This window comes from Schistocerca piceifrons, chromosome 11 (assembly GCF_021461385.2).
Source record: "Schistocerca piceifrons isolate TAMUIC-IGC-003096 chromosome 11, iqSchPice1.1, whole genome shotgun sequence".
Classification (NCBI taxonomy): Eukaryota; Metazoa; Arthropoda; class Insecta; order Orthoptera; family Acrididae; genus Schistocerca; species Schistocerca piceifrons.
In genome coordinates this window covers 1,950,885-1,976,965 of record NC_060148.1, presented here as the reverse complement: position 1 = coordinate 1,976,965, position 26,081 = coordinate 1,950,885, and the positions used below count along the sequence as shown (strand labels likewise).

Genomic DNA, 26,081 nt, shown 5'->3' with positions numbered 1-26,081 from the left:
TTCGAAGCCGAAGTTTCGGTATAAAATTATCACCGACATCACAATCGTCACCACGTCCGTGCAGTGTTCACTACTCGGCGGTCCCTCGAGGGCTGTACCGTGGCGAGAAGCGTCCGACGATGGGGCCTTTACCCTCAGAACAAATAGATAGAAACCCAAGTGAATTATAACAGAGGAAGATTTATTTCCCGGAATATCGTCGTCAACTGTCGATCGATGAATTTTCTTTCTCAGAAACTCTGAAGCTCATTAAAATACAATTCTGCTGGAAACTAGTATACCCATGTACATTTCTGCACTGCAAAATATTCGCAGTAAAAAGAAAATGTCGGACAAGATACCGTCGACCGTGAGAACCGTTCTCCCCGCACACTAGAGGTGGCCGCCTGCCGATCCGTAGCTGCGGCACAATATTTACAAAAAGTCACTCCGACACCGAGGGCTCGGTCCGACCGCCGTAGGGACGGTCCGACTACAGCTGTCGTGCGGTGGCGGGTTCCTCGGCCACCGTATGTGCGAAAAAACTTTGGCAAACGGTAGTGAGGTTACCGGAAAACCAGAGTGACCGCCCCGTAACTCGACCGTCGAGTCGTCCTGTTCGTCACAGTTTCCGAAGACCGCAGACGTAGAGACGGGCGTCCCTCCGAGGCGTGCACTTCCCGTGACCCCGGCGCGACCCCGCCGGCCGTCAGATGAGTCCGCAAGGGTGGTGGCGGCGGCCGCGGGGACGGCCGGGGGCACAGCTCTACCGGCCGTGGGGGCGGCGTCAGCGCGAGGGGTGCGGCGGTGGGGGCGGCGGCAGGGGCGCCCGCGCGTGCGGCGGGACCGCCGTCGTCAGCTGCGTCGTCTCCGAGCGCTTCGGGGGCGGCGGAGGCGGCCTCTTCTTGGCGGCGATGGCGGCCGCCACGCTGTTCTGACGGGAGAGCCGCGAGCCCGGAGCTGGACCTGCGGAAGGCGCGTGAAACGTCAGTCACTCCGAACTGCAGCTCTCGTGAAGAACTCTAACACGAGCACGCATACTTCAATCTCGTAACTTGTCATTTTCGGGTTTTACCGACAATATATAATTCCGAATAGACAATTAGCATTTTTAAATAATAATCTGAGTATTTTATTTTTTTCTAGCATAACAAAATCAGCAAAGCTAATATTGTGTGGTACGAGCAAGCTAGTGGCAGGTACTTTATTGTTTTTACATCTGCTTGCAAAACCACAATTTCTCGTACAAAAATAAGGGAACGGTACGACGCAGAGTGTGTACGGTTACAGGGGGGTCAGTAATGAGAGGGGACGGTACTGACGATTCTGAACGTAAAACTTTGAGTGAACGTATGCCGTTTTCTTAACCGTATCCGACATTCGGCTGCTCGAATACCGCAGGCGTCGGTCACACTACGTACTGTCACCTTTACTGCCTCCCGCGACATCTCACGTACTTGCGGCACGACTGAGCTCCTACGCCTTCTGCACGGCCAGTGACACAGTACGTCACTGAAATGTATCCTGGGAATCTGATTTTGCCACTGTGGAGTCATTTCTAGGCCACCGAGGTCACCCGACCTCACTCCACTGTACTACCGTCTTCGGGGGTCAGTTCGAGAGCTACATCTTTGAGCACAGAGTTCCACAGAGGAGCAACTCCTCGCTCACATTGTACGTGCACGTGTTCGAGTAGAAGACTGTACGAAAGAACTTAGATCGGCAACAGAGCAGTTGCCTACGAGAGTAAACTGCCTACGAGAGCTGCAAAATGCATTGCAGTTGACGGTGGATTTAGTGAGGATATGTAGACAATCAAACAAAAGATTAGATCACAATGTTTTGTTTACTATCACCTACATCTGTCCTGTTCCCCACTGTTTGAACTAGTTTCTTCAGAAACTGCTAGGAACATCCGCCATCCGCGGGCAAGTGCTCTACCGACTGAGCTACCCGAGCACGACTTGCGCCCCGTCCTCACAGCTTCACTTTCGCCAGTACCTCGCCTCCTACGGTCCAAACTTCACAGAAGCTCTCTGGTGAAGCTTGCAAAACTAGCACTCCTGCGAGAAGGGATATTGCGGAGACACACGTTAGCCACAGCCTGGGGGATGTTTCCAAAATGAGATTTTCACTCTGCAACAATACCGTTTCTTCCCGGGGTGCTACTTCTGTAAGTCTCAAAGGAGAGCTTCTGTGAACTTTGGAAGGTAGGAGACGAGGTACTGGCAGAAGTAAAATTGTGAGGACGGGTCGCGGGTCACGCTCGTGTAACTCGGTAAGTAGAGCGTTCGCCCACAAAAGGTGAAGGTCCCGAGTTCGAGTCTCGGCCCGCCACGCAATTTTAATCTGCCGGGAAGTTTCTTATCAGAACGCACACTGCTGCAGAGTGAAAATTTCATTCGGGACATACGTTCGTATGACTTTTTTCATTAAGAATCACAAATACTATCACTCGTCCGAGCACATACCTTTCCTCCTGACTCTGTATGTAACGTAAGAAATATACAAGGACATTTGACGAGGCTTAAGCTGAGCAACAAATTTCACAAAAGACCGACAATTTGTGGACTGTATGAAGAACATCACATTTTTGTATCAGAGAAGTTAAATTTGTAGAAGAAGGGATTCACAAAATTATATAGAAACACTAAATAAACTGTCTGTTAAAATGGTTAGAGTGTGGTAAATCGAATTGTAATAGCTTTTAACAAAAGAAGAATTATATTGATTGTTGAAAGTTTATAAATAGGTACGCGGCTGTGAACTCGGATGCTCATTGTGGTCTTACTTTTACATATATATTTGTCAAGTGTAGTATTTTATGTGTTCCACGATGTAATAAGTAATAAATTTTGAAGTTATTTGAGGCACAATTTTTTTTTTTTTGATCTGTGTCTTTAGCAACGCACCAAGTTCCTGGGACGAAAAATCACTCCCTCGACTGAGCTAACTTTCTTATTAGCTTTTCGTGTGCTGCAATATAAATAAATTTAGTGACCTAGATCAGCAATTACTCAAATTTCACTAAAAAAAGCTGAATTTAAAAGTTCAGGATACAACTCTGCATACGTTACACAGGGAAGCTCGTTCACGAGACGTGTAACATGATACCGAACACATAGGAGACAGACACGCCACATCTACTGGAGTTTCACAAATGGTGCAGGTATTACAATGAGACAGCCAGTGCCGAGTAATATTCCAGAACATGAAACACCAAACAACTCCACAACCAGATAATACATACATTTGATATTCATAGTACCTCTCTTCCATATTTTGATAAAATCTTGGCTTTGTGTAGATAATTTTTATTATTTTCCAGTGAATTTTTATTCATTTAAAACTGGAAAATGTTCATTAGCTACACTATTAATGTGCATTGCTTGCACCACTGACTGGCAGCTTTGTGAGAAATTATATTTACTGTAAAATTAACAGGGTACTTGGAGTTATGTGAGTGTATTTTAAAGCCCGAAGTAATGAAAGGTGGGCACACGAGAGAGAGAGAGAGAGAGAGAGAGAGAGAGAGAGAGAGAGAGAGAGAGAGAGAGAGAGAGAGGAATGTTGATGAATTAGTGTAACATGTTAGTTAACGAATGTGAAGCAATTTATTACAAGGAAACTGGAGTTGTAATTGTGTGTCTATCATTAATCTAATTACAACTGAAGTCAAGACAAACACATAAAATGAGTACACTGTCAAAGAGTTCTAAATGTCACCACTGCTGCAACCACGAGGGTTTCTGTCCTGCTCCGTGTGGCTACGTGTTTACACTGAGGTCACTTTGATACACAGTCCATCCTTTTATTACTAAAATGTCTTATATTAGTGTACAGTTTGGTTCTTTTCTCCTGCTACAACAAACAGAACACTTTAACCAGACTGTGTCTTTTTTTTGTGTTGTAGAAACCCGAGACAACTCTAACAAATCAAAGAAATCAGGTAAATAGTCAAGTGGTCACTTCTAATGTCACTACTTCTGGTAACGAGGCCTGCCTATTTGCTACAAAAGTAAACCGGTTCACGAGAATTTTTGTTAAAGTAACTAATTTTCTATGTATGTCAGAGTAGTAATACACTAGAGTACATCGGAGCACACCCGTGTTTCTCGAGTGCACGACACGTCTCCGGCAGAAGCTGACACCCACCTGCTCGGTAGTCCACAGCTGTCGGGGGCGGTGCCCCGTCCGGGTGCTGGGGGTGGGGGTGGTGACGGTACGGCGGGCAGTGCTGGCCGTTGACGGCGGGCGGCGCGTGGGCGGGTGACCCGCCGCCCCCCACCAGGTAGACGTTCTCGTAGAGGTTGTACTGGTGGGGCGCACCGCCCCCGCCGCCCCCGTAGTGCTCCTGCACCCAGTCCAGCACACTGTTCTCCCGCCGGACGTCCGGAGGCGGCAGCGGCGGGGGAGGCGCGTCGCGGAATCCGAGCACCTCGTGCGGTGTCGTCGACAGGTCCGCCTTGCACTTCTGTGCGACCTGCAGTGGACCGGGAGAAAAGTGTTACACTCTCACATTACGGCACGGTCGCATTACGTTCCCCGAAGGCATCCGTGGCATTTGTACGTGTCCCCCACTGAAATGTGAGTAAAATCCTTGGCAAAATATTCCTCGTTATTTGATTGTAAGTATTTTAAATGACACAAAGTCATACACATGGCAGGTTTTAATGAAAACGACACTGTCCCTCAACATTATACATTTGTGTGAGGAGCAGAATCACTGACATAGAATACAGGTGCGATGAATATTTCGTATTTGAACCTCCGATAACAAAAATATAACTTATACATAAAATTCTCCTTCTCTTTCTCGTGTTATTAGACATTTGCCTGTTAAGCCATCTCTGTTCAAATTACAGATCTTTCCACCTTTTCTTAGTTCCTCCCAAACACTATCTGTCAACTGGGTAATAATTCGTCATAAACCCTCGAGCAAAATTGTTTTGCCTGTTCTGTTGTGGTTTTGCAACTGCAAGCACGTACCTATTCCTTCACTATTGCTTCAGCTAACACAACGATAACTTGTGTTGTCTTACGTCCGAGTGAGTGGCAGTAATATAAAATAAAATGCGAGTCAGGTGAGACAAAATTTATGATTGGTGCACAATCTCAGTCATCTACGAGATAATTAGTTATTGAGTAAGTGGTTAATTCGGATCCGATGCAATTGCACCGTTATAATGCTTCGAGTGGGCCATTACTGCATATTAACACCTGTCTGTAGCGGCAGACTGATATAATGAAAGTTGATATCATTATTGTTTCATTAAATGGTGCGCCTGCTCGCAATACAAAATGCAGCGCATGCGTCGGGGCACCAATTTTAACACTGTGTCGTCTTTTACTCTATTGACACAGTCCTTCTGGTCGTTCCCATGTTTCTCGGTAAGCTAACTCGAGCTTTGCACTCCCATTTCTCCTCTGGTATCTGCATTCCCCCTCCTGTCACAGAGTGTGTACCCTGGTACTCTTCTTAGGAATCGCATCTCTGACCTCCTAAGAAATACTTCCTATTTCCAGATTACTTTTTATTCCTCTGCCAATATCTGTCTCCTCGCCCCCGAAAGCCCCAACTTTTGGTTTCTTTGAAGATATTACTGGATTACATAACTCGGTTGTTGTGGATAAAACACGAGCACCTGTTTGCCATCAATACGAATTGTATCCTCGTCTTCTTCCGAACTTTGCCCGGTCGCAGATTTTCCATTTCCTGTGACAGGAATTTCTGATCCTCGGTACATACCATTTACTCGAAATTCTAATATCAAAAAATAAAAACCCACCCAGTCAGTCAGAGGGTGCCTTGCAGTTAGAAGTGGATTCTGAACCGCAGTGTAACTCGGCATTTTTCACACTGACGTACACTACAGGAAGTGAAAGAAGTGATAAATGACAGATGAAAATCCTAGGATCGAACCCGAGTCCTTAGGATTTTACATCTTCACTACGATAGGGTCTACAGCTGTGACGAGTGCTGCCTTCGGCTGACATTTTCTCTATTCGATGTAGAATCGTACAATTTCGGCCTCTGGCCATTTTCTAGAATCCAAAATGAAAGCATTACACATCAGATGCATTAGTATCACTTACAAATTTATGAAAGGAACAAGTCGTAAGCCAAGATACGCTAGGAGAATTATAACTTACTTTACAGTCGATTTTGAACGGTACATTATGCCGTGTTCGTCTTTTCTCCTACGGCAGCACGTAATTGTCACAAAATAAATTAGAAAAAGATTTCCTCGTTTTCGAGCAGTCATTGCCAAGCTCTTACATATAAGGTTGACATTTTTAATGTACGTACTTTAGGAAGATTATAATTATTTTAGAGAAATTTCTTAATTGAGCTCTATATGTCTTTGTTCTCAATTATATTTAATTATTGTTTGTGATCAGAGTAAAAATAACTGTATGTAATATCTTTAAAATAACTCGTATATATTTGTTCTACTGTTGTGTGAGTGTGCCATTTTTGGAAAGTCATTACAAAGATCTACATACAAAATCAATAACAGTACTCTAATGAAATAGTTCTGAAAACCGTGAAAATCGAGTAAAATCTTTCACTACCTTTTTTACGGTTGCGGGATCTTTCGCATTACGCAGAACTGGTAGGCCTAAAAGTTGGCTAGAATTCCCAATTTTGCAGGTCGTTTTGTTCATTTAAAAGCGTATACTGTCTTTGAGATTGATGCACATTTTAATTTCTTTCTTCCAATCCGTCATTTTACCTTTCTGTAACGTACAAAATATTTGTAGTGATTTGTAAATAACAGGTATTTTGTAGCGGTCATCTCAAGTGTGTAGCAGAGTTGGACGGGCTACTGTGGATTACTGTCACACGTCCTTCAAATCGCGCACCACCTTTCCTCCGCGTTTATCACTCTGCCGGTGAGCCACACTTCACCTTTACATGAAAAGGAAGTTGTCAGTTAAAACACAGCTCCTAGCGGCACACACCTGCCACTTCTTCTTCATGACCCTCTGCAGGTCCTTCAGGAAGTCCTTCGGGGGTGGGGCCAGCTGCTGCGGAGCCGGCAGCGTCGTCAGCCGCGTTGACTCCGACCGGCGGGGCGGCGGCGGCTTGCGGGAGGCGGGGGGCGGCAGGGACCGCGTGCCGTCCGCCCCCGGGCTCTCTGCCGGGATGGCGAATGAGATCTTCTTCCCTGCACAGGTCCGCACTCCGGTCAGTCTCTCTCTCTCACACACACACACACACACACACACACACACACTGCTCACTTCTGTGACTATTCAAGTAATCTGATGCACAATTCCGTACGGATATGACAAGTTGCTTAGGCCAGTATTACACTATCAAATTTCTTTGTCAAAGATTTGATCAAAGGTGTGATCAAATATTCTGTCAAATATATTGGACAAAGATCTTTGACATCTCACACACACACACACACACACACACACACACACACACACACACACTGCTCACTTCTGTGACTATTCAAGTAATCTGATGCACAATTCCGTACGGATATGACAAGTTGCTTAGGCCAGTATTACACTATCAAATTTCTTTGTCAAAGATTTGATCAAAGGTGTGATCAAATATTCTGTCAAATATATTGGACAAAGATCTTTGACATAGCGCTAGAAGGGGTATTACACTGTCATCAAATTTTTCGTCAAAGTTCAAGATGGCCGACAACAACTTGTTATTAACCGCAGCACTTGCACGTACCGCAATTGCACTGTGTGCACATGCGGAAGAGAAGTGGGGGAAAAAAAGGAACAGTACATACGAGGTTGACAGTCTTAAATTCCTGGGATTACAACTTGATAATAAACTCAGTTGGGAGGAGCACACCACAGAACTGCAGAGACGCCTTAACCGATCTGTATTTGCAATTCGAGTGTTAGCTGACACAGGTGACATAACAAATGACAAAGCTTGCATACTTTGCCTACTTTCTTTCCATAATGTCATATGATATAATATTTTGGGGTAATCTTCAAGTCAAACAAAAGTTTTCAGAGTTCAAAAGCGCGTAATACGTATTATTTGTGGAGTAAATTCACAGACACCCTATAGAAACCTTTTCAAAGAATTGGGTATACTAACTACTGCCTCTCACTATATTTACTCCTTAATGAAATTTGTCCTAAATAATGTATCTCTTTTTCCAACAAACAGCTCAGTTCACACATACAATACCAGGAACAAAAATGATCTGCACAAAGACTTAAAAGCCCTTACTTTAGTTCAAAAAGCGGTCCACTACTCCGGAACACTCATCTTCAATAATTTGCCAACAAATATAAAAAATTTAGTTACAAATAAAGATCAGTTTAAAAGGGGCCTGCAAGACTTACTAGTGGCCAACTCCTTCTACTCCACTGACGAAATTTTTAATAGAAACAAATGATGTATTGTATTTATTCATACCATTAGTAGTGTTATTTAAGCTTTAAAAAAATGACATGTTCCACATCCACGAGGATCTCCTCAACACAGATCTATGGAACGAAAAATTAATCTAATCTGGGGGAAGTCGTGGGTTTTACGACAACACAATAAAAGCATTCAAAAACTTGTTACGTGAGCTTACAGTGCAAGACGTCAAGTAGTGCATTACATCAATTACTTAAGAATGGATGAGCATACATCTCTGTATGTGCTCAGTGAAGTGTATCCTCGTATCACAAAGCACAATATTCACTTAAGAACTGCTACATCTTCAGAAGACAGGCTCACTCCAACACTCCGATTCCTTGCTACAGGAGAGGGTTATGTTAGGTTAGGTCAGGTCAGGTCAGGTCAGGTCTCCAATCTTCTTAATCTATTTTTGTGTTCAGGGTGCCTCACGTTGTAGAGCGTCTCATCAGCTCCATACACCTCTATTAATTTTGTAGTTGTCGGCACACACCAATTGTATTTATCGGCAATGGTTATAAAAACACTACAGACGACAGAACGCTGCAGCGATACTAGCGCTCCATGCAGTGACATGTCACACTGCAGTGAACAGAAGACAAGCAACTTCTTTGATCAAATCTACAGCGAGGCCCTAGATTTGATCAAATATTGGACAACATTTGATTACTATTACACCATCAAATATCTTTCACAAAGATTTTTGACAAAGATATTTGAAAGTGTAATACCGGCCTTACATGTGTTGCCTAACAATATACACCTTTTTGGACCAAAACAAGTGACTTTAAATCTTTGCAACGATTATCCTTATTTTCAGTGTCGATTACATGAACTTAGACGTCAGTTTGAGAAAAGAGATATACTTTTAAGTGTCAAATTTTATTAAGTAGTAAATATATTTGTAAGTGATAATTAATGTACCTAGTTCCTTAAACAGAGCTCTGCAGGATATGCTAGAGTTCAGACCACAAATAATTCTCATTACACGTTTCTGGACCCAGAAACTATAGCTCGGCTCAACGAGTAACCCAGAAAATAATCCCGTACGACATCACGGAACGAAAGTAAGCACGGTGTGCCACCTCTTTTATTTTTACGTCACCTGCGACCGACGGCATTCGTGCTGCAAATAGAGATTCGGTTTAGCCACTTCGGCAGTTCTCCTCCCCGTCAAATTTATTATCGAGATGTAATCCCGAGAATTTAACAGTCTCAGCTGCTTCTCTCCGTTCGTCGTCATACTTTAGGCACTGAGTGGTGGAAAACATCTGTGTGTGTGTGTGTGTGTGTGTGTGTGTGTGTGTGTGTGTGTGTGTGTGTGTGAATTACGAAACTAGAATGGGATGTACATACCAAGTTACAGATCTTTTACTTAAGAGTTCAAAACTGTGTAAATCTGGCACCACTCGGTTCTTCAAAAATTGATATTTTCACCTTTCACTTTATCGTGTGTTTACTGCTGTACTACATTCACATTCGGGCACCGACGGTTGAACCCGCCGGCCGGGTTAGGTCGAGGAGAGAGGGGAGGGGAAGGGAAGGGAAGGGAGTAGAAGTGGGATGCCGACTCACCGGCAGTGCGCGACCTGTGCTGCGTCTCGGCGAGCGGCACGGGGCTGCGAGGCGTCGCCGGGGGCGGCGTCGGAGGCGTCGGGGACCCGGGCCGCCTGCTCGCCAGCGGAGACCCCGGCTGGCCGCACGGCGCCGCACCCGCCGCCTTCAGCTCCGCCAGGTACGGAGGCGCCGAGTACACCTGCGACACGGGACGGGACCAACTCTGAGGTGGCGAGCAGTACCGTAGGATGCGATTCGAGGAACTGAGGTGTACGTACATTTTACGTCTGTAATCTCTCTCTTCGGTCTCTCCACGGTGTTAATTTTTCATAGCCAGTTTTCGAGTCCGATACCTCGTCAGAGCATTTTCCTTCATTTAAAAAATTGAATCTAGTTGCTGGCCGAACATATAGTGCCTCTCAAAAATAAGGACATACGGAACAGCCCACCGTTCACGTCAAGTAAATTTTGAGCCCTTAACTTATACCAGAATGCAGTCATTCGGTAAATTTCATCAACGTCGCCTTCTCGGGTTATCGACCAAGTCGCAGTGTCGTGTCGTCACGACGAGTTTACGAGTTTCCCGTCTGTCGGGTTCGTCTCCAGTTCGTCCGTCCGACGTGCCGAACAGTCGACTCCTCTGCCGAGGGCCCGACCGGTGTGGCAGTCGCGGTCTCACGACCGAAGGTGGCATGTGGGCGGAGGGAGGTCCGGGTGTCAAATCTCAGAGCTGCTAGCCTATTTCGTCTGCGGCCTCTGCCCATTTCACATCGGACTCTCACCGACACATATTTGCCGACGCCACATCCCTCGCATAGCTCGGTCGTGAACTAATGTCCCAGGTGACGGCACCGTGTGCCGTTCGGTCGTCAGACAGGTCGTATAAATACGAGTACGCCACTATCTCGTCAACTCTGACAGTGTTTTCCGACTGAGATCCACACGGTACTCGGCATTAGCAAAAATACCTCCACAGCACCGGGATTCGACGCCCAGAACCCCCAGGCAGCCCCACCACCCCTCACCAGAAGTGACGTCCTCCGAAGGCACCCCACCGCCTATCCGTCCGACCCTCGACAGAGGAATCTGCTATCCACCGGCTACAGTAGGAACGTCGTGACGACGTGACACCGGGGCTCGGCAAATCGACTGAGAATATTTTATTTGTGAAAAAAGTTGAAAGTTCATTTAGAGGCAAAATTAATTTAACATTCCAGCCTCCAAGCACCATTTATCACTACCCGAGAAATTTAAAAAACGGGCTCCCGAGTGGTTCCTGTCACCCCGATTTGACCCGAGTCACTTCTGCTCCATAAACATTCTACAGGTGAGATGGCACAAATATTTCCTTATTTAAAAGAACTTTTAATACACTTTGCTGTCATCTTCAGGTCTAAAACAATCTTTCCTTTACAAAATGTGTTCCTTTCATGTCTGACCTCGTTCCGAGTAGTCGTTCGGATAAAAAGAACAGCACATTATAAATGTTTCGTCATAACAAAAATATTCGAAAAACACCTCTCGCAAATGACTGCGTACGTACATCACTCGTCCGTTCTACTTCTACTCCTACGCGACTCAGATCCCCCATTCGTGACGGGTACTTACCGGAGGAGGGGCGACGAGCGGCCCCCGGCGCATCGGCGACGGGCAGTCTGTCGGGGCGGAGACGTCCGAGGGCGGCGCGGGCGTCGGTGCCGGGGGCGGCGGGCGGTAAGGCGGAGGCGGCGGGGGCAGAGAGGCCAGGCTCAGCCGGCTGCCCGACAGCTCGGCCGGCTGCGGCGGCGGCGGGGGCGGCAGCGAGTCCAGGCTCAGCGTGCTCTCGAACATGTCCGGCGGGGGCGGCGGCAGCTCCTCCTCCACCTGCCCGCAGCGTAGTAGTAGTAGTACGCAGTGAACGTCAGTGCTAGAGACACGTTCGGAGGCTACGCAGATGTAGCTAGTTAAATTGTAAACTCGAACTGGGTCGGGCAGTCGAACAGTACGTGCGGAACGGTGCGTCCGTCGGGTTCCGACAGTGCCCGACCGTCTCTGAATTGTGCCACGGGGCTTCTACTGTACGAAGGGAAGAGTCGCCGTCCGCTCCGTTCGGCACACCCCGTCTGACAGACCGTGCCGTAATCGAGCCCTGCGCGTACCGTGAACTTTCCGGCACTGACAGGTAACGATAATTTCGCTATCGTTGCCCGATAGCCTAATACCGGTACAAAAATGTTGTGTTCTGTGCACAGCTGCTTACATTTAATGTGATCTGGGTAATTACTTAACACAAAACTATGTAAATCTTTCTTACAATAAATTTTGTTAAATTTATGTAAAAAATACGTATCAGTTAATCTAACCGATGTCTGTCAGTGACACAATCGATTAAACTCTGTGGCCTACAAATGTAATTGCATATAGAGAGAGGAGTAGTCTTGAGAGGGAGTCTCACAAATCGAGTCCAAATGGACGGACAAGTTTTGTGCAGACACAGTAAGCAGTTAGAATTTTGTAGCTCATTTGAGAGGATAAATATCGTATTATGTGGAAGATGGGTGTTGTATATTTTAGGATTTACAGATTCCTGGTTGAGAAAGAAGCACTGACGAACAAGTTATTATTATTTCATAGTTGAAGTTACTCGACAAACCAAATGGTACTGGAAAATTACACATTTTTCCATGCAGGAAAATACTGAGACCGTTGTACCTCACAGAAGAAGGCAACAAAGCCAGCAAAAGAATCAGCTAAGTAATAAATTTTTGACTTTACCAGTTTCACACGAAAATGACAACGGCCCACACAGGAGTGGATACACCGTAATGGATAGATATTCAGCCAGCACAGTATGCAACTGGCCGCACTTCTGTTATTTGGTGAGTCATTACTGTTACTCCTAAACTATCTCTATGTAATACTCTTTCATCCCTGTTGAAGTGGTTCTCGAGTATTTCAATTTCTACAGCTCTTCTTCTCATCCTGGTACGGCAATGACAGCGTGTCGATGAGCCACACAGTCTGAATTGAAATTGGCGGATCCCTGGCCCCGGTGCATACCTCCTACTCTGTAACTGTCTGTGTAACATTATTAACGGACGTCAGCTGTGCGTAAAAGCAGCTTACAGATGAGGGGCATTTATACTATTAATACACCCACTGTCATTGCAATACTTCATTTTTCTGTCTGTGTACAATGCATTTGAAAGCTACAACTTCGTTTTCAAATACTACAATTTTTGAGACTGCACCTCGTCAATGTCATCACCAGGCAGAAAATGTGTGACATAGCTGTTTCCCTCCCCCCCCCCCCCCCCCCCCCCCCCCCCCTTCATCTTCAGAGAAATGTTTCTGTAACAATATTAATAAACCAGTAAAGCATTACATTCCTTATATCTTAATACATAAACAAAAATAATGTAATATTTGGTACTTTACTACACCTTTGAACCACAAATTGTGCCAATTTGGTGACTTAATTTAGTCATAAACATTGTAAATCAGTTAAAGCGTAAGTAGGATAGGGCAAGCTTGCTAACCAATAGCAAAGACAATCCACTTATCAGCAAGTGAAAATAAAATTTCATTAATTAAAAATATACGAGACGGTTTTCTCATAAAACTGAGAAATACGTACTCCGTTTACTGCCAGGCCGTAAGCTGAAGCACGTACAGAGCCCAAAAAAAAAAATCAGACAATACAGTCCCGGAAAGTGAACTCATAGCTCCAAAACGTGCCAGACTCTATCCCAAGTGCAAAATTTTGTGGCCTAGGGAACAAGTCCCTGACGTCTGCAAACGTAACTCGAGGAGGCTGGAAAATCGGCGAATGTGCGAAACGAACAGACCTCGAGCAATTTCAGAGTACTGTAGAAAAAGATAACCCAGATGGCAGATCTGCATCGGTAACTGTTCAATTACAGATTTGTTATCTCAACTACCTCAGCATCCGTAACCTCGGTCTGCCGACGCAATACGATAAACAAAACAAAATACGAGTTTGGAGGTAGGCACCTCAGGAGGTTTGCTCACGACGTTACCGTAATTTTTATTAGCCTGCAACTGCCAGTGCTAAATTTGTGCACTCTAATAATTTAGCAAGGCCAATGAAGTGATGCAATTTCAGTGAGTGGACAATGGGGAGGGGGGGGGGGGGGGGGGAGGTATTATGGTGACTGGCTTTTGAGGGAGTAAACTTTGTGCTGATACCAGGATCTTTTATCAACCCGGACAGCCTTAACACACACACACACACACACACACACACACACACACACAAAAAAAATCAGGGCTCTCTCTAGGACAGGGTGTGCTACGGTGTTATGCGACATAATGGTGGCAGGCAGATGAGCTGTGTGGGTGGCGGAGGAGGGGGAGGAAGCGAGGGCGATGCGGGTGGCAAACACACTTTCAGGAAGACGGCAGTTGGAATCGCCGCCTGGCCCCGGTTCGCTGTAGATTCCCAAATCGCAAGAGGCAAATGCCAGGACAGTTGCTTCGGATACGGCATTACTTGCAGAAAGGTAGGTCATCACCTTTCTTACTCCATTCCGTAATTTGTTTGTGTCGGTCAGATGAAAATGGACCAGCAGAGCAGCCAACACCAGTTACATTTAAAATGTAACAGAAATTTTCTAATTTTGCCCGTCATATTAGTCCGATTTGCGCACTTGATTCCTCGTTCTGTTAACACACGGGTCTTAGAGGTGTCTGTACAGTGTTACCCGGCCCGGCTATTTAGTCTGTCGTCAGCTGTCGAGAAGATAATACATGTTCTGACAGTAGCTGCAACTGTCTATTTAGCTTAAAAATGGATCAGAGAATATGTATTAAATTTTGGTATAAAAATAGAATTAAATACAGAAAAGTCATAGAAATGTCAAACATTGCTATTGGTGATTCTGCTGCTAGGAATAACACAAGGGTTTATAAATGGCAGAAGCATTTCAGCAAAGGTCGTGAAGAAGTCGAAAGCAGCGACCGCGCCGCGATGCCCTGCCACACTGTCGACCTGCGAAATTGTGGAAAAAAAGGAAAGAAATGACTACGAACAGTCACCGAGTCACAGCTGGAGAAATTACAGCTGATGTTGGCAAAAAAAACTCTCTTACCCAGTGATATTTATGGTGTATGAAGCATGTGACTTAATTTTCTTTTCTTTTTTTTTCCTCAAAATTGTTGAACTTCACATAAGAACAGCAATGAATGTGAGTTACTCAGAAGTCACTAGATGAAGTCAAAAACAATGCAGAACTGAAACACATCACAAAAGGTGACGAAATGAGGGCTCGCAAATACGTCACAACTGAGGCTCGGTCATTGCAGTGGAATCACCCCGGTTGGTGAGACAAAAATTGAACGACAGGTGCTCTCAGATGTGAAGTTACACTCACTACGTCCATCGATTTTAACAGTTCAGTGTCCTACGAGATCGAACATTCGATAAGGACTACCACTGGCAAAGTTCGGCGATGTCAGTGAGGAAATAAAAACAGATTTGTGGCAAAACTACGCTGAGCTTTTGCACCACCCTAATGCATTTCATTGCCAGTTCGTGAAATTTTGGCCGAAACAGTACTGCACCGATGCTGCAGCCTATCCCTGTATGACATATTTCTGTTTCCAAAAATGAAGAGGAAAAGAAAAATCTGGAGCACAATGTAACGAAACTAAATTGTAAAATTTCACACACTTCTAATTTTATATAAATTATCATTAATGGCTTAAAAGGTTTCTGTCTCTTTATTGATGTAAAATATTATGAAACTGGTTTCCAAAGGGGAGTTAATTTTAAAATGTAATTCAATTTTGTGTAGGTTTCGAAAAACCGTACCTTATATGAGCAAAGCAATAAGTTCCAGAAAGAAAGCATTTCATGTAAACTATACTTGATTAACATTAATTATATTTCAACAGACACTCTAAAACACTTCGTACACATAGTTTTTACTGCAGATCATTTTTCTTGGCCCAGATCCCTCTTCTTCTACTTACTCAGCCTTTTTTCCTTTCTGAGGACCTTGTAGCATAGCACGTAGTAATCCTGTCATGAAACATTAGTGTGTGAACCACAATAACACTGTAAGGAAGTTGCGTGTGGAGGGCATCGGATGAACTGCAAGAGTAAACTATAAGAGTTCTCAGTTTTTGATGTTGTTGAGCAACAGTCATTCAATAACTTTTAAATTAACACACCGCCATTTTACTGTATTGTTGTTTATTTAATTGCGACCTACATTCCAGCCTTTTATGCCATTTTCAAGTGATTGAGTTTATGTCATTAACATATTCTGCAGGACGTCAAGCTCAAAATTGTCGATAAATTAAGAAAAATATTTGCTCTCCATGAAATGCCAGATGTAAAATCATCATCTTGTAAAAAGTGGGAGCGTGAGAAATTTAATAAATATATAAATATAACGTGCGCCCACTATTATTTACTGATCTTTTTACAAGACGACCTCTCCTTTTTACAAGACGACCTCTCCGTATTCCGTCAGTGCGTCGACAGCGCTACTGCCGTCATTTTGACGAAACGTCTTTACGAGTGAAAACCCCACTCATCTCCTCCGGACCCGAGTCGCCGCCTACACCGACGCTCACGTTTTGACCCCGTGACGCCGTACTGATACCGGCACCTAACTGTGTCACCTCCTATTTTAGGCCCTCTCTCCTTTTCTTCTCTCTCTTCTCCTCTACCTCCTCCCTTAGTCGTACCGCGCGTATATCGCGGGGCATTCGACACGAAAAGGGAGGGAGAAAGGGGCCACACGTGTGCGGTCGATCACGGTGACGTAGTGCTACGTCTGAGCGTCACCCTTATCTCCGTTTTGAGAAGACTGGTGACTGGAGCAGAAACCTTCCTCTAAAAGAAACAGGTAAGTGCTCTCTTTGTGAAAAAAGGTAGATAGTAGTGTAGACTATAATGTCTACTGTTCTACCAAACTGAAGGAACACGACACAGTCTGTAAGGTTTCAACTTTGGATGAAGTTTATTGATACCAACGAGCATAAACAAAACTAGTCCGTTCCAAATGTAATTGACAGAAAGAGTAGTTAGTTTTCTGTTGCGTGTGTGTGTGTGTGTGTGTGTGTGTGTGTGTGTGTGTGTGTGTGGTGGTGGTGGTCACTAATTACTGAAATGATCATTCCGGTAATTCTATCGCAATCTGTTTACAGGTCACTGAGCAACATATCGACTACCTGACTATTCTGTGATTAATATCTGTTTTATTCAAACCGTAAATCGACTCACACCTTAAGCATCGAGAACACTTACTATCCCTTCCGATAATTCTTTGATAATTATTATTAAGTTAATGTCAATAAATCACAGTCGGTGTCACCCGATCCTTCACGCGACTATAACGTGCGACAGCCTACCGCGTACCTCAAACTTCGCGCCGATATTTCGCAGTCCGCGCGCGATTTGTTTGTAACGAAGTTTGGCTGTGGTTCCCTAGAATATTTTCTGAACCGACTCAGGGTTGTGGAGTATCAGTTCTATGTCCATTCCTAAAAATTACAGAGGACCCGCACTCGATTACGACTCGACCGTGCACTCGAGCAACTCTGAAAATAACGTCCCTCTCGAAGAGAAAAAATATCACACGTAAAGCACCATTGTGATCTGCTATGTCAAAACACATTTATATCCGTTCATAAACACTCATTACCTATTGATCCCAAAACGTATTGTACATAATTAAATTCTTTACTCCACAAATAACTTATAAAATTTAGAAATTATTTACACGTATACTGCATCAATCACAACAACAAAATCTCGACTTCACGGGTTACTACCTGTTTTGACTGTGCTGCTCACAAGGTTATCCGACTGTAATGGACATCCCTACAAGATTATTTCTTAAAGATTTTGAAGGCTACACAGACAATTACCCGTCGTGAGAGTAACACTACTGACAACACAGACCCTGGAGTGCACAGACTGATTGTCTTTCCTATAAAGTCGGATACCTGTACCGTAAACAGTTCTCTGCCTACCCTGGTTCGAGTAGCAGAAGTTTAATTATAACCATCCTGTACTTGTCAGGGTTTCATAATGTTAGGAAAAATGGAGGAGGAGGAAAAGAAAATTTTATACTGCCAACAGGGTCTCGGTACTCTACTGAACAACTGTCGACTTCAGACGTCGATATCGATCAAATCGGTGGTCGTTTTGACGTGACGTGTCAGTACGTTCGTTTGCAAACCCTGTATAATGAAAACTGTGAGCTCATCCACACGACTGCTAAAAGTAATCCATTTAACTTCAGCTACACGATAAATCGGTCAAATCCGAAGGCCGTAAATTTGACTAAATACCTGGGAATTACAGTTAAGAACAACTGAAACTGGAAAAAACACACAGAAAATGTTGTGGGGGAGGCGTATCGAAGACTGAGTTTTATTGACAACCTGGAGTACTCCCGCACAGTGTGGCATCCTTACCAAATGGGATCAGTAGAGTACATCGAAAGAGTTCAAAGAAGGGGAGCACGATTCCTATTACCGAGAACTAGGGGAGAAAGTGTTATCGACACGATACGGGATTTGGGTGGATATCATTAAATCAGAGGCTATTTTTGTTACGGCGGACAGAACCTTCTCACAAAATTTCAATCACCAACTTTCTCCACTGAATGCAAAAATATTTAATCGGTGCCGACGTACGTAGGGAGAAACGCTCGACGTAATAAAATAAGGGAAATCGGAGCTCGCACGGAAAGATATATAAATGTTCGTTTTTTCCACACACTGTTCGAGACTGGAAATAATAGAGAAGTATCGCAAAAGTGTTTCGACGAACCCTCTGCCGGGCACTCCAGTGCGATTTGCTTATCCGCAGAGGTGCAGACGTAGCATGCGAGGTACGCAACTGTGCGCAAGTTTCTCTTACCTCCGACTCTGCCGGCACAGGCAGCGGTGGGGGTGGCTCCCTGACGGGGGTGGACGAGCTGGACGAGGAGGCGGAGGCGGAGCTCCGGGCCGACCCGCCCCCGACACTGTGGTGCCGTTTGAGGGTGCTCGAGTTGCTGCCGCCGTCTGCGCCGCCCCCGCCGTCCGGTGTTGACGGCGTCTGGCACGACCGCCGCCTCCGCACCGAACCTGCGAGACGGGCAGTCGAAATTCAGTTTTTTGACTGCGATGGACAGGAAAGAGGAAAGGTGGCCACTCGACGGGAGCCGAGAGACACGCGGTGCTCAGACAGAGTGGCAGCTACCGAGCTAACGACAGTCGACGTCCGATTTCTCACCGTCACTGAACACCTGACACGGTCCTCACTGTGGGCTACACGAGTCGCAGTCGGCACTCGGTTGCCGATTACAGGCGACACGGGCAGATTTCAAACAAAAAAGAACGACTGGGAGAAAAACAAGAACAAATAAAAGAAGTCGACAGGACTACAAATGTTATACGGTACATTATTAGAAGTACAAGAATAATTGCATTTAAGCTGATTAATTGAATAAAAATAATAATAAAAGTCGTCCGATTAGATTTAAAAATAAAAAAATTTTGCTGCATCTGATGAGATTTGAACCTACAAGCTTCTACTTGTCAAGTTTATACCTTAACCACTTCACTAGGGGAGAATGTTACATTTATAGCTCTGGTGACCCAGTTGTAACGATGAACTGTGGTCTTCAAAAAATTCAGCTTCACACAATGTCGTGTGAAGCTTATCTGATGCGAGCCAATCTCTATAACTACAATAACTGTACATGTGACACTGAATCGTGTCTTGGGCAGAAGGATCCAGTAGTGTTTGGTCAGTGCTGTGCATGAAACGTGTATTTCATTAGCTTTTGTGTGTGTGTGTGTGAACAAACCCAGACAAGAGACTGGAAGCAAAGTGATCAATTATTGTGGAAGTTCGGCAACAGCAAATGATTTGGGTGAGAGGCTGAGTGCTCAGATTGGAGGAAACCAGCTCTGGTGAGTGAAGTGTCAAGTATCATCTCATTTGAATCAGACTGTAGTGACAACCGTACTGTGTTACGTGTGCCTCTTTTAAGTACGTACCTGTCTTCCTTTCTTTTTTTTCCCCCCCTGCTTCCATTAGTTCTGTTATCATGTTTCAAGTTTTTTTGTACAACCACCAGATGGCAACTGAGATGTGACACCATTAGAGTTTAAAATTTTATCTAAGTTATTGTTAAAACAGTGACAGGTCAGAAACAGCTGCCGGCCGGTGTGGCCGAGCGGTTCTAGGCGCTCCAGTCCGGAACCGAGCAAGTGCTACGGTCGCAGCTTCGAATCCCGCCTCTGACACGGGTGTGTGTGATGTCCTTATATCTGCGGTGGTTCATTTACGGGGAAGTTTTTCACGATCAATTACTGCAAAACTTAGCATTCGGAAGAAGGTAACAGAGCAGCAATCCAGTTGTCTCACCTCCAATTCTGAGCCTAAGGTGTACCCCCCAGCAACATTTGTTAGGTACGGAAACCCAATAGTGCACGAATACGAGAAATATTACATCCGTGCGGCTCATCACCAGATAAAATCGTGAGTCTCGGTAAGACGATAAAAACTGCCACTCTCGCTCCTATGCGACACTTACGGGAACGGGATACTGTACGCTAACTGGAAATATAAAAATAATAACGTGAAACCCGTCGAGAATTTGTGAAATTAGAACAGCGTGACGGAGCGGCACTCAAACCCGGCACCTCCGCCCCTCGTGGGCGAGTGCTCCGCCGACCGAGCGCGACTTGCGACACGGCCTCACGGTACCTCCTCTCTCCCGTCTTACGTACTTCACACGAGTTCCTCGGCATTCCTTGCAAGACTAGCACTCCTGAAAGAAGGGACACTGCACTGAAACTGCTCAGCTGCAGCTGAGGGGATTTCCAGCCTGCTGGGGCCCGCGACACAGCGCTCGCGAGGGTCCGTCAGCTGTGAAAGGCAAAGATTGCAGGTTCGAGTCCCGGTCCGACATATGGTGTTCGTTCTGGTGCACAGTAAAAACTGGTTATCTGGGAACTTTGGTAAAAATTAAGATGGAAAATTCGTGAGTTGCTGTGGTCAGTTAATACAAATTGTCACACAAACATGCTTACCTTTTCTTTTTCTTTTTTTACAATCGTATTGACCAACTAGGATCACGTTGACAACTTCAGTTCCTCTTCTTCCTTTGTTGTTGTTTCCTATTTCTCCAGTATTCCCTCATGTTCTCCCCACGAAGTCTCTTCCTTTCTTCTGTCCACGTTGTTCCCGATTTTTTATTTCTTCTGCTTTGAAAGCTTTCCAAATTTAGTATTTTGTTTTTAAAATGGTTTCTTTCTGCTATTTGTGATTCTTTGACATTGTTTCTTTCAAGATCTTTTCTTACTTCTGTAATCCACGCTACTGTTGATTTCTTCTTCCAGAAATATAGGAGTATTTGTTTTGTTAGTCTATTTCCATCCATTCGGTAGAGATGTCCAAAACAGGTTAATCTTTGTTTGGCCATTACTTCAGACATTTTCTCTATATTTTTGTAGATCTCCTCATTACTTATTTCCAACCATCTGTAGTTTTCATTGCACCCATTATTTTTCTAGTAATCCTTTTTTCCAGTACCTCTAGTTCGTCCATCTTATAGATCATTGTTAAGCATTCAGATTCGTGTAAACATTCTGGTCGTACCACTGTGGTGTAGTGTTTTAGTTTTGTTTTTCTAGATATACATTTCTTGTTGTAAATATTTTAGGTCAAACCATATGCTCTCCTTCCATTTTGTTAATTCTTACATCTATTGCAGATTTTTCTAGACCATTCTGTTGTCTAGTGTCTCCAAGATATTTAAATTTATTTACTCGCTCTATTTTACCTATTTGTGTTTCTATGTATTTTGGTGCTTTTTTATATTTGTCATGAATTTTGTTTTTCAGCTGAAATTTTGAGACCAGTTCTGTTTGCTAACTTTGGGAATTCAGGGATGACCTTGGATTTCCTACTCTTTACAAACACGGTTACTAATTATTACAATTTGAAAAAAATATATATATAAATATTATTAAAATTTTTTGTTATAATTACTGCTCAATCTACTTTATCATTATGCTCAGTGAAACCGAGACAATTTTTAATGAAAGTAAACCGTATTGGCCCAAAAATAAGTCACCACCACATGTAAACCACACCCCTAAATTCAGAGGTGGGGGGAAATAAAAATAAAAGATAAAAAAAATTGCACATAAATAAGCTGCACACTGATTGAGAGGAGAAAAGTTACCAAACATTTATCTGTACATACTTGCAGGGTGCAAGTATTACCACAAACATTTGTCCTAGTATTTGATAGAACACCCTGGCAACATCCTTTGTCTTGTTAATATCATCGCTATCAGTTCTGGTATTCACTTCATCACCCTCACTCCTACCACTCTCTTCACTCTCTTCCCTCAGTGCATCATCCTCATAGCGGTGCTGCACATTCGACAAGCGGCACCTGTCGAACCCCTCGGAGGTGGACTGACGATACCGAGGACTGCAGAGCGAGAATCCACTCGCACATAGCGGTGACCGGTGACTCCTTTAAGGGCACGGTCTACTTCCGGGAGGCAATCTGGATACATTTTTTAGAGGTTGCCCTCAAACGGCACTTTTACAGTCACATCTAGTAGCTGTAGTTTTCAAGTCATTCCTCCAGGTCTTTTGTCCAGCAAGTTTATCTTTTACTTCAGCAGCTAGATGTCCCCCCAAAAACATACAAAACTAATACGGCCCTCTTAGCGAGGGCTCCAGACGTGCGATTCCGAATGTCACACACCAGTTGACCGTCAGAAGCGTCATTATCCCGCCCTTTTCTTCGCAGCCTATCACTGAGCATTTAGTAAATTTTTCTCTGGACACAGTTTTTCTCTTCAGAATGACGTAACGGGGATAACCTCCTTCCATCAGCTGTAACAGCTATCATCACAGTTATCCCCCGCCCCCGCCACCCCACGTGTTCCCCTCAAGGAGATACTTTTTGCGCCTTTTACGTCTACTGTCGTATTGCTCGGCACGTTAAAAAATACTTGTGGCTCGTCAGCACCTCCAGTGCGATGAAAAGCGTACGCGTGACACCTTTGCAACTGTGTGACGTAACGCTCGAGCTCGATCAGCTTCTCCTCGACACCTGCCGGCTTCCTTCGTGCCAGTGCAGTACTTCGTCTGAGAGCGAGGCCATGTCTCTGCACAAACTGACGACACCGACCGATACTCGCACGAAATTCTCATTGTGGCACGTTCGAGACTTTTGCGACTTCCGAGGCTTTCAGTTGGGTAATTTCTCGTCAGATAGGCACCCCATCTTTCCTCTTATCTTGCACATAGGAAAGAAACTTAGCTTCCAGTACCAGATACTTGCCACATTACAGTTCCCTTAACAATTTTATCGACGAAACTGTCCCGTTTCATTTTCCTTCTGAAGAGAGACGACATTACACGCGTTACGCTCGTCCAGTCCGTACCTTTTTCTGGTCCCTCTTTCGGTCACAGTTTCGGCACGGTGCACAATTGTAAATCTGTAGCTCACACCGTAACTGTGCCGAATTCCTCGGCTCGAAGGTGGTTTTTGCTCTACTCGGTCGTGCGTACTGTCACGAAATGGACTTTCTTAGCAGTATCCAAATGCAACTGAATTATAAACTAACAAAATAATACTGAAAGACCTACACAATGTTAATGTCAATCAAACACTGGTAAAAGTTTGCACTGTCGCGTAAAAGAATGCACCGTCACCTATTCGAGATACGGACACTAGTCGCACCGTCGCAAATCAGCTTCACATTTGTACGGCAAATGGTTGTAGGGAGACGAGGCAGCAGGTATAAGCCGCACCCTAACTTTTTGAGGATCAAATTCGGGTAAATAGTGTGGCATATATTCGAGTCGATGCAGTAACTAAATAAGTTAGATTGCACGCTCTAAGTGTCCGTATCAAATTTTGTGAGAAACTCAAAAGTAGATGAGGATAATAAAGTTTACAAACGGTAGAAGATATTACCGACCTGCTCTCTGGACAGTGCCCACGTTGACGTTCACAGAATCTGCCAGGTCGACCGACGGGGAGAAGACGGACGTGGGCGTGGTGGCCGCCGTCGAGGGAGAAGGCGTCGACGGGGTGCAGGCCACCGTCTCGCCCACCTCCTTCAGCTGTCGCGTGATCGACGTCAGCGGCAGCTTCGGGTTCACCGACGGCTTCCGCTTGATCGTGCCTGTCGTCGGGAAGTCGCACTCGAACCTGCGGGCGGAGGCAGGGGGTCAGAACACCGCGGTACTGGCAGGCGGGGATGCCGTGGGGCGTCGGAGTGTGCGACTTGTGATTTCCGAGTATACCTCGGCACAATTCTGTCAATCTGAACGAATTTTGTCGTAATATAGATTTGGTCAATTTTCTTAAAATAATGGAAACAAATTGTTTGCAGTGAATGGATAATTTGCTTAAATGAAGACGATTCATGCATCTCGAGAAAGTTATTTTTTTCTCAGTACTGCTGACGAGATAACAGTCGATCGTAAGTTTAGAATGCCGATAACTCGGAAATTGGTGGAACTCTAACAAAGGTGATACTGCTAGAAGACTAAAATAGGTAAGCAATTATTCCAGTGCACTCTTATTTTGCTTAGATTACTTTCTATCTACATATCGATTGCAGTCTTTGATGCAGGGACAAAATTTGGTTACAGAGCTGCTGACAGCAAAACTGGGAAGCTAAAGAAGGAGACAGAATTATTCTATACGGGCAGTCTTTGTCTCTGCATAATACAGTGAGAGTCGGCTGCCTGCACTTCAATGGAGTGGGGGGTTACTGGGAGGGCAGGACGCAGGGAGGGGCGGGGGGGCGGGGAGGGGGGGGGGGGGGGGGAACTGCTTGCACCTAAGATTAAATTTTCCTGCAGATACACATGCACAACATCAGTAATTATTTTCTCTTGTGAAAACATTCCCTTTGAAGTGCCAATGCAACATAACGCACAGCAAAGTTGTCTGCCCTCCGTTTTTATAGCTTTCCTCAACATTTTCCCTCCCTCGGCCCCCTGGAAGCAGTCTAATAGTATTGAAACCCAAACATGGCGTATTCACTTATCAATGTTTTCACTCGTCGAGGTCGGTACAGGGTAGTCACCTTTTATCTTTCTCGTGCGTATTTTCCTAACAACTTTCTTATAACAAGGGGACCTCACACACTGGCTCTCTCCAATTTTCTTTGTACTTACAAATTTGCGTAAGATTCCGGACGTGAATTTCATAAAGCAGCGCAGCAACACAATTCTAAAAAAGTCAGAATAAAACTGCCTTCGAAGAGTAGACGTTTGGAGTCCTGCTGTATACGAAATGGCTGAAACTCACTGACGGGACCTGCAGTAGCAGACCATCGTGTAAACTTTTGTAATTGCGAAGTTGGCATTTCAGGTCTCAGTAGGGGCCACATTTATTACTTTTCTTTCAGTTCTTTATTTATTATCACACTGAAATACTAAATAACAAACAAAGAATGATATTTTTGATAAAAGTAACATTCTTATTTATAATTGCTAACTGCATAACAAGAAATTAAAACTTTGATAAGACACACAAAATGTCTGCAGATTCCATTAATAACATTGAAATGTTTGAACTTAAATGATCTTAACAATCTTCTAATTTTCGAAGTATCCACTTTCCTTTAAAAAAAATCCATAATGGTACTGCTCTAGAAAATTGAAAAGTGTCAGCCCGTAAGGTCCCCTCCGGAAAGTAGCCCTACTCGTCCCACACCCCGCCACCACTCTGCTCTCCCCACTGCCGGACCTACACGCACCCGGCAGCCGCCGTGTTGCCGGAGAGCGTGGAGGCGGTGCCGCCGCTGCCGGCCGCACTGCCGCAGCACCCGTCGCTCAGGCAGCCGCTGGAGCTGGAGCCGGTCGAGACGGCGTCCGCCGCCGTGCCCCCGCCCCCACCGGGCAAGTCCGAGGGCGAGCCCGGGCCCCCGGTCCCGCCGGACCGCACGCCGCCGCCCCCGAGCGCGGGCGCGATGGAACTGACGGAGCAGGAGCGCGCCTGCGCCAGCTGGTCCAAGTCGTCCTGCGCCAGCTCGTCCACCAGCGCCCGGTAGTTGTCCATCAGCTGGCGGCCAAACTGAAACAGACACGGCAGTCGTCCGTCAGGTGGCGGCCAAACTGAAACAGACACAGTAGTCGCCCTTCAGG

The 26,081-nt window shown here is 45.0% G+C and overlaps 1 protein-coding gene across 1 annotated transcript in view; it reads right to left on the bottom strand.

Moving 5' to 3' along the window:
- Positions 1–638: 638 nt before the first annotated feature.
- LOC124720477 (ras-associated and pleckstrin homology domains-containing protein 1) overlaps positions 639–26,081 on the bottom strand; it is a 541,520-nt gene continuing 516,077 nt past the window's right edge. The window contains exons 11-18 of the mRNA XM_047245837.1: positions 25,694–26,010; positions 23,900–24,132; positions 18,816–19,024; positions 11,543–11,797; positions 9,953–10,133; positions 6,946–7,151; positions 4,135–4,462; positions 639–945 (exon numbers count right to left, since the gene is read on the bottom strand). Of these exons, the coding sequence (XP_047101793.1) occupies positions 767–945; positions 4,135–4,462; positions 6,946–7,151; positions 9,953–10,133; positions 11,543–11,797; positions 18,816–19,024; positions 23,900–24,132; positions 25,694–26,010 (1,908 nt within the window). The 3' untranslated portion in view covers positions 639–766. The remainder of the gene's footprint in view (positions 946–4,134; positions 4,463–6,945; positions 7,152–9,952; positions 10,134–11,542; positions 11,798–18,815; positions 19,025–23,899; positions 24,133–25,693; positions 26,011–26,081) is intronic.